The sequence below is a fragment of the Lampris incognitus genome, chromosome 4 (assembly GCF_029633865.1).
Source record: "Lampris incognitus isolate fLamInc1 chromosome 4, fLamInc1.hap2, whole genome shotgun sequence".
Classification (NCBI taxonomy): Eukaryota; Metazoa; Chordata; class Actinopteri; order Lampriformes; family Lampridae; genus Lampris; species Lampris incognitus.
The window spans coordinates 67,095,001-67,104,543 of NC_079214.1; the positions used below are offsets into that span (position 1 = coordinate 67,095,001).

The 9,543-nt window shown below is 46.2% G+C and overlaps 1 protein-coding gene across 1 annotated transcript in view; it reads right to left on the reverse strand.

Annotated features, from left to right (window-relative positions):
- The window catches only part of LOC130112120 (ZP domain-containing protein-like), a 16,802-nt gene extending 11,011 nt beyond the window's left edge, over positions 1-5,791 (reverse strand). Inside the window, exons 1-3 of the mRNA XM_056279412.1 lie at positions 5,718-5,791; positions 3,933-4,050; positions 3,318-3,516 (exon numbers count right to left, since the gene is read on the reverse strand). Coding sequence (XP_056135387.1) covers positions 3,318-3,516; positions 3,933-4,050; positions 5,718-5,791 — 391 coding nt within the window. The remainder of the gene's footprint in view (positions 1-3,317; positions 3,517-3,932; positions 4,051-5,717) is intronic.
- Between the last annotated feature and the right edge of the window lie 3,752 nt (positions 5,792-9,543).

The window sequence follows — 9,543 nt, forward strand, 5'->3', positions numbered from 1 at the left end:
CCTGAGCGGTCCCTCTAATATACTCGTTCCTAATCCTGTCCTTCTTCATCACTCCCAGTGAAAATCTTATCATCTTCAACTCTGCCACCTCCAGCTCCACCTCCTGTCTTTTCATCAGTGCCACTGTCTCCAAACCATACAACATAGCTGGTCTCACTACCATCCTGTAAACCTTCCCTTTAACTCTTGCTGGTACCCTTCTGTCACACATCACTCCTGACACTCTTCTCCACCCACTCCACCCTGCCCGCACTCTCTTCTTCACCTCTCTTCTGCACTCCCCGTTACTTTGGACAGTTGACTCCAAGTATTTAAACTCATCCACCTTCTTCACTTCTACTCCTTGCATCCTGACCATTCCACTGTCCTCCCTCTCATTCATTCACATGTATTCCATCTTGCTCCTACTGACTTTCCTTCCTCCTCTGTACAGGGCAGGGATGGGCAAAATGGTCCAGAAAGGGTCCGGTGTGGGTGCAGGTCTTTGTTCCAAGCAAGCAGTTACACATCTGAGTCTACAAATCAAGGTCCTTAGCAAAGACTATTGTTTGACTAATAGAATCAGGTGTGTAACTGCTTGGCTGGAACAATGACCTACACCCACACCAGCCTCTTTCTGGATCATTTTGCCCACCCCTGCTCCAGTGCATACCTCCACCTCTCCAGGCTCTCCTCAACCTGTTCCCTCACTAATGATCATAATATCATCCACGAACATCATCGTCCATGGAGACTCCTGCCTGATCTTGTCCGTCAACCTGTCCATCACCATTGCAAACAAGAAAGGGCTCAGAGCCGATCTTTGATGTAATCCCACCTCCACCTTGAACCCATCTGTCATTCCAACCGCACACCTCACCACTGTCACACGTCCCTCATACATATCCTGCACCACTCCTACATACTTCTCTGCAACTCCTGACTTCCTCATACAATACCACACCTCCTCTCTCGGCACTCTGTCATAAGCTTTCTCTAAATCTACAAAGACACAATGCAACTCCTTCTGGCCTTCTCTATACTTCTCCATCAACATTCTCAAAGCAAACATCGCATCTGTGGTGCTCTTTCGTGGCATGAACCCATACTGCTGCTCGCTGATCATCACCTCTCCTCTTAACCTAGCTTCTATTACTCTTTCCCATATCTTCATGCTGTGGCTGATCAACTTTATACCTCTGTAGTTGTTACAGTTCTGCACATCTCCCTTGTTCTTGAAAGTCAGTACCAGTATGCTTCTTCTCCACTCCTCAGGCATCCTCTCACTTTCCAGGATTGTGTTAAACAATCTAGTTAAAAACTCCACTGCCATCTCTCCTAAACACCTCCATGCCTCCACAGGTATGTCTTCAGGACCAACTGTCTTTCCACTCTTCATCCTCTTCATAGCTGCCCTCACTTCCTCCTTGCTAATCCACTGCACTTCCTGATTCACTATCCCTACATCATCCAACCTTCTCTCTCTCATTTTCTTCATTCATCAGCCCCTCAAAGTATTTCTTCCACCTTCTTAGCACACTCTCCCCGCTTGTCAGCACATTTCCATCTCTATCCTTGATCGCCCTAACTTGCTGCACATCCTTTGCAGCTTGGTCCCTCTGTCTAGCCAATCGGTACAAGTCCTTTTCTCCTTCCTTAGTGTCTAATCTGTCATACAAGTCACCATATGCCTTTTCCTTTGCCTTTGCCACCTCTCTCTTTGCTTTACGCTGCGTCTCCTTGTACTCCTGTCTAATTTCTTCATCTCTCTGACTATCCCACTCCTTCTTTGCCATCCTCTTCCTCTGTACAATTTGCTGTACTTCCTCATTCCACCACCAAGTCTCCTTGTCTTCCTTCCTCTGTCCAGATGACACACCAAGTACCTTCCTTGCTGTCTCCCTCACTATTTCTGCAGTGCCTGCCCAGCCATCTGGCAACTCTTCACTACCACCCAGTGCCTGTCTTACCTCCTCCCTGAACTCCACACAACAGTCTTCCATTTTCAACTTCCACCATTTGATCTTCGGCTCTGCCTTCACTCTCTTCCTCTTCTTGGTCTCCAAAGTCATCCTACAAACCACCATCCGATGCTGCCTCACTACGTTCTCCCCTGTCACCACCTTGCAGTCTCCAATCCCTTTCAGATCGCACCTCTATATCTAATGCAGGCAAGCTATAGTCCACCCGTGTGCACTTTCCTCCACTCTTGCACGTCACCCTGTGTTCCTCCCTCTTCTTGAAATATGTATTCACCACAGCCATTTCCATCCTTTTTGCAAAATCCACCACCATCTGCCCTTCCACATTTCTCTCCTTCACACCATACCTACCCATCACCTCCTCGTCACCTCTGTTCCCTTCATCAACTTGCCCACTGAAGTCTGCTCCAATCACCACTCTCTCCTCCTTGGGTACCCTCTCCACCATGTCATCCAACTCACTCCAGGATTCTTCTTTTTCATCCATCTCACACCCAACTTGTGGGGCATATGCACTGATAACATTCATCATCACACCTTCGATTTCCAGCTTCATACTCATCACTCTATCTGACACTCTCTTCACCTCCAGCACACTCTTGACATACTCTTCCTACAGAATTACCCCTACCCCTCCTGCCCGCACAATGGTAGAAAAGTTTGAACCCTCCTCCGATGCTCCTGGCCTTACTCCCCTTCCACCTGGTCTCTTGCACACACACAGTATATCTACTTTCCATCTCTCCATCATATCAGCCAGCTCCCTCTCTTTGCCAGTCATAGTGCCAACATTCAGAGTTCTGACTCTCACCTCCACACTCCTACCCTTCCTCCTCTCCTGCTGCCGCCTTTCCATTCTCCATCTCCTTCACGCAACAGTAGCATAGTTTCCACCGGCACCCTGCTGGCCAACAGTACTGGTGGCAGTCGCTGGTAACCCAGACCTCAACTGATCCGGTACGGAAATCTGATTTAAGATCCGCATATTTGACTTGGCAAAGGTTTTACGCCGGATGCCCTGCCTGACGCAACTCTCCCCATTTATCCGGGCTTGGGACCGACACTAAGAATGCACTGGCTTGTGTATCCTCAGCGGCTGGGCCTCTCAATGTCTTTTTATCTTAATTGCTAAATCCCTAGATGTCTTAATGTCAACATTTCTAAATATCTTAATGTCTAAATCTCTAAATGTCTAATTTGCTAAATCTCTGCTTTTAATAAGGAGTGAGCAAGTCCTGCTTCTAGCAAGTTAAAAAAATTTCATCGTAAAACCTATTATACAAAACTATGAAAGTATTAAAGGTGTGTAGTAAGTAAGCATAAGAAGTGGAGGTGCTGGGCCCACTCGTCTCTCACCTTCCAGTGTAAACTGCAGGGAGACTCGGCTAAACGGAGGCGAGTCGGCGTTCGAGGAGGCGTTGAAAGCTGTTCTGACAGAAGAAGTTCCGTCAGCGTAGGACAGCGTCACGTCTCTTCTGGGAAAGTCCTCCAGCAGCAGGTCAAACACGTGGACACCGAGGCCTGCATTGCCCTTCAGTTTCACCGTACACGTATTCTAGGTAAATACATGTAAATACAAAGAGAGAACAATATTATCATTCATAAGAAAATGTTGGGAATTCTCCAGATATCCAACTTGCCGTTCACAGGGAAGAATTGATGATTTACTACCAAACAAGGAAAGGCAGACTGAAGGTTTATGGGCCTGTCCTGTCAACATTTCATCACAGGTATGAGGGCACTTATTACTCTTGAAGTAATTACGGTAATTTGTACTATTTTAAAATATTTCACGACAAAATCTGAGTTGCCAATTGAGTATGTAACTGTTAATATATGTATTTGCCAGCCTGCACAAACCAAAAACCAAAACTGTGCAGCCAAAGTGATCTCATTTCAGTGTGGCTTTCATTTTGCTTGCTGATAACTGATCGGTTCTTAAAGAATTCCTGCATTGTGTGTATTAATTACCTCATCCAGAATGAAGGCTGAGTCTACGCTGGCATTGGCAGCGAAGCGGCATCTGACATGATCCCTGTCCGCATCGTACGCCAGGAGAGGAAGCTTTGAAAAGCAGTTCTGATGCGTCCTACACACCACCAGCACAACACAGAGATGAATGAATGAATGAATGAATGAACGAACGAACGAACGAACGAATGAATGAATGAATGAATGAATGAATGAATGAATGAATGAATGAATGAATGAATGAAATCAACCTCCGTGATACAACCAATCTACCATTTGCCACTTGCGGTGTGTTTTGCCATGTATTGTTTACAGACTATGTGGCGCCAGGTTTATAAGATCAATATTTTGATGTTCAGTCTGCTAATCCTAGGACCCCTCCATAGAGTTTTTCATTCATAGTTTTTTTTTGTCCATTTATTATTTTTATTTTAAATTGCTTCATTTGTACAGCCAAGAAAGACAAGCTCCAGCGGCGTAAAGTCATTTTCACTCCTCGCCACTAGATGGCGACAATGAACCATAAACGGCAGCGTGAGCAAGTTTTCCTCGTTCGTGAACAACTTCCTGTCCGCGTCTGCTGCCACTATTCTGAATACGCGTCACATCTAAATGTCCTTCTTGTGTCGTTTGCAGTTAGAAACTGGAGCGTTTAAAAATTGAAATGCGTGGCATCAGATGGCCTCTTCCGTCATCAACTTGCACCTGTCACAGCTAAAGACGAGCTGCTGAACTTGTGGCCGCCGCACTCGTGTTTACACCGACGTCACGTGACGTTTCACCGCGTGCACGCGCACAGCGGTGTAAAGCAGGGGTCCCCAATTACTTTTCATAGCGGGCCACTTTTAAAACACGGGCCACTCAACCTCCAGCAGCATGTTGTTCGTTAGTTTGTTTTGGTGTCGATACGTTGCAGGTATTATAATTTAAACAAGAGATTTTTCATCTATTTTTCGATATATTACTAGTCTTACTTTTACTAAGAAATGAATTTATTTATTTTTTTGGTAGGGAAATAAAAAAAATTCTTCCTTCTGGCATTTCTCCATAAATCAACCCGTCACGGGCCGGACGTGGCCCGCGGGCCGCCTATTGGGGACCCCTGGTGTAAAGGCAGACGCTAACAGGCTAAACCAAGCCCGGGTCCGGCTGTCATCTCAGGGCTGTTGGCGTTCCGTGGCCCTCGATCAGATCCTTTTTTTTTTTTTGTGGTCACACGGTCGATGTGTCACTGGGAAAGCCTCCGCAAGTGGTGACAAGTAAAAGCGAAGGCGACAGAAAAATTGGCTTTTTCATATCGCAGGGCAGGCAGCCAACCCATCAAAGCATCGCCCAGTGACTGCTGGGACAGGCTCCAGCATCCCCGCGACCCCGAGAGCAGGATAAGCGGTTTGGATAATGGATGGACATTGAAACACCATACACCTATACATATACTAGTTCAAGTATCTCAGGGTCTTGTTCACGAGTGAGGGTAGGATGGAGCGGGAGATTGGCAGGTGGGTTGGTGCAGCATCAGCAGTAATGCGGATGTTGTACCGGGTCGTTGTGGTGAAGAGGGAGCTGAGCCGGAAGGCAAAGCTCTCAGTTTACCAGTCAGTCTTCGTTCCAACCCTCACCTGTGGTCATGAGCTTTGGGTAGTGACCGAAAGGGTGAGATGGTGGATACAAGCGGCTGAAATGAGTTTCCTCCACAAGTTGTCTGGGCACGGCCTTAGAGACAGGGTGAGGAACTCGGACATCCAGAGGGAGCTCTGAGTAGAGCCGCTGCTCTTTTGGACTCACTTGTATTTATCCAATTCCTCAATGTCAATGATGACCAGCACTTGGGCCTCTTCTGTTGTTCCGTTTAGTTTCATGAAGATTTTACAGTTGGTTGACCACGTAGATTGGATTTTCCTCTTGCCTTCTCAGGAAGCGTGCCTTTCTGGTGATGTCCGCATCATTTTTACTCAGATGTCCGTTCACATAGACACCTGCTCCCTTCAGGTTTTGTCCTTGCCTTAGCAATGCGGTTTTATGCTTTCTGTTCGAAAACCTTATTGTTGCAACCGAGCATCTTCTCGCCCGGTGCGGGATTGTATCCGAGGTGTACTGCACCACAAGACGACATCTCTAACCGCTCGACTAAAGGGCCCCGACCCCCTGGCGATGGGCCGGTGAGTCATGTAGTAGGCTACATTATTTTGGCCGGTTCACCACTCTTGTTTTTCCGAGGAAGAGGGTTTCCCACTGCAGTTCCCTTAGACTGAAGGGAAGAAGTCACCTGTTGCTCGACAGGGTTGCCCGCTGAATCCCCCAGTGTTCATCATCGTCCCTGCCCGGGTGTATGACCAGGGTTTAGTCTCTAGCCCGGTGACAATGACGTCCTGACCTCGCGTGTACTGCTTCAAATCTCACCCCCCCCCCCTGGTTCTCCAGGAATATGACTCTCTTATCCTTCCCTGTGTTTTGTAGCCTCAGGGCCTTGGCTCCTTCCACCACATTAACCACTGCAACCTCCTCCGTCAGAACCTTTTACACCGTCAGCTTCCTCAGTCGGGGGGTTCTTTCTTTGTCCCGTGATGTTTTGGGTTTGTTTTTTTACCATGTCTTTGTCTGTCATGGACCCTGAGTCTGCAGTAAAGTTTTGCGTTGAGTTTTGTTTGTGCCAGCTAGTTAGCTTAGCCAGTTAGCTTAGTGGCAACAAGAGAACCCGGCTCGGTGTCGCTCCCATTTTCGCGCGCAGGTGCCCAATAGTGATTTGACGTAAACCAATGTCTTTCAGTGCAAAAGTAGTCTGTCTTGATGTAGAAACCACGTCCCGGAGCTTGCAGAAGGAGCCACCGCTCACTCCGCCCTCACTTCTTGACCCTGTGACAATTCTACAGCCCACGAGAAACAACTGTGTCAATGCTAACGGTCACTTTTGAATCTTGTCCGCCATGTTCTTTGAATTTAAATGTCAAATGTCCTCATCTGAAAGTGCAAATTCAGTATTTCAGTCACGTAAATACATTTTTAAAAAAACTGAACAGGAAAATGACAGGTTATAATATCACTTATTAGATTGTTTATTCAAATTATTTTCTATTTTTGTACTTTTGAGTCAGTTTCTTCAGAACTGCCCAGGACTTTGATTTTCAAGTATAATTCTGAATAACTTCATCTGTGTGTGTGTGTGTGTGTGTGTGTGTGTGTGTGTGTGTGTGTGTGTGTGTGTTGGTTCTGACTGGAGTTTGGTACCGTATAGTGGCCACGGTTGCGGTGACGGGGCATTTGTTGAAGCTGTGTGTATCGGAGCGAATCCCGAGGTCGAGCTCCACCTCCGATGTCCAGTTCATGCTGCCATTTCCATTAGAAACCCAACAACATCCAGAGGAGCTGAAAAGAAAATGGAAACCGATGTTATTCATTCACAACTAGTGTGTCTTAGCACGAGGACCAAGTGACCAGTCAAACATGTGGATACAGTACAGCTGGCAGGGAATCGGCCGTATGACCACACAGGCCTTCTGATACGACCCACAGGAGCGTTTCCTAAATTAGCGCCCCCTACCGGCGGCTGTTGACATCCTTTTTACAACGCCTCATAGACAGGCTAATGAAGGTAAGTAGTCAGTAAGGTAAGTAAGTCGTCAGTCGTTGCACGCTGTCCGTCTTGGGAGAGAGATCCCTCCTCTGCTCTCCTATTTTGTCTCCCTGTCAAAGGGGTTTTTAAAGAGTTGTTCCTTATCCGATGCGAGGGTCTAAGGACAGGATGTTGTGTTGCTGTAAAGCCCCTTGAGGCAAATCTGTGGCTATACAAATAAAATGGACTTGCCTTGACTTAAATTTACACGGCCGCGAGAGGTCACTTAACTTTAAAACGTACCCATGGGTCGTAATAGGCGGCTTGTACAAACGACCTATGGGGTCGTTTTTTGGTGGAAGACAGTCTCCTCTGTTTACTACGATTCTTACTTGTCTTCACTGTGGAAAAAAGATAGTACCTACCAGTACACGATTCCTTATTTAGTTGGAAATCGGATGTTTATACTTATTTTGACATTCTTATGTACACAGATGGTACTCTCTAAGGATGCACCGATACCGGTATTGGCATAGGATGTCGGGCCAAGACCACTGATGAGAATGTTCTTGAATGTCACCAAACACCAAAGGTATCAAAACTGTTCTTTCTGCGTCACGCTACTCTGTTGCTAATGCTAATGCTAACACCGAAATGTGAAGGCTCAGAGCCCTTTAGCCTCGGGATTATGTGCTCCATAATACCGGAAACACTTTCCTGCTGCACCATTCCTACCAACACCTGGCAACTCAATACCCAGCTTGTCTCTCTTAATTCATTTGGCTCTAACCCTGGATGTGCCAAATAAACACCAATAGATCAATAAAAAATCAACACCAAAGTAAAAGTAGTGATTGGCAATATCCAGCTATTAAGAGCATATGAAAATAAAGTCCTAGGTGTGATACTAGACCACAAAGTCTGCTGGAAACCTCACACAACATGTGCGAGCAAAGCTGGCAAGGGGCACTGCAGTCATAGACACATTCCATCCATCCGTTTTCCCAACCGCTTATCCTGCTCCCAGGGTCACGGGGATGCTGGAGCCTATCCCAGCAGTCACCGGGCGGCAGGCGGGGAGACACCCTGGACAGGCCGCCAGACTGTCACACAGGGCCCACACGCACACACACATTCATACCTAGGGACAGTTTAGTGTGGTCGATTCACCTGACCTACATTCTGGATCATAAATCATTACACACTGTATTGCTCATTTATTTCACCATATCTGATCTACTGCCAGGGGGTATGGGGTAACACCCACACAATCTATTTAAGAATAAGCTAAGGACTCAGCTCTTCCTCCAACACCTCCCCACACAGTGCCGCCCCCCTTTTTCAACAAATAATCTGATGCACACGGAGATTTGTTCGCTGAGTCTGATGTGTGGATGTGCTGAGCGCTTCAGCCTGCTGGCAGTGGCTTATCTGTATGTTATATCCTGCTTAGTCACATGTTCGAAATGAATCATCTTTCATTCATGTGTACGTACACAATCTACTTGCATGGAATGCTTCCGTGTTTGTGTTGTGATTTAATTTGATTTGATCTAATCAAACTATATTGCAATATATTACATTAAATAACATCAACTAGAAATAGATTAGATTTTATATCCATATACAGAAATAATCAACAAATCTTTGCTGATGTAAAAAAAACTTCTATTTTTATCTTTCGTTTGGTTAAACTCCTCAGTTTAACCAAACGAACGATAAAGGCAGAACTTCATGTTGGGGGGGGGGGTTAAATAACCTGTGAAATATGAAAACATAACCAAGGCACTCAACTACAAGGGAAAGAAAAAGGATTACAAAGCCTTTATCTCACTAGTCAGTAGTAAAGACAGGTGATAAAACACACTGGCAGGTGTGTCGGCGTCTTGCCTTTGAGCAGAACTAGATGGTCGACCTGATATAAAGGACGAGGCAGCTGCTCCCATCCAGAAGTCTCTGAACAAAGTAAAGGAATCAAGGAATACAAGTAGCCCCACCCTAGAGATAACAACACATCTGAAAGAGTGTCAACAGGAGTACCGGTATGAATACGAACAGATC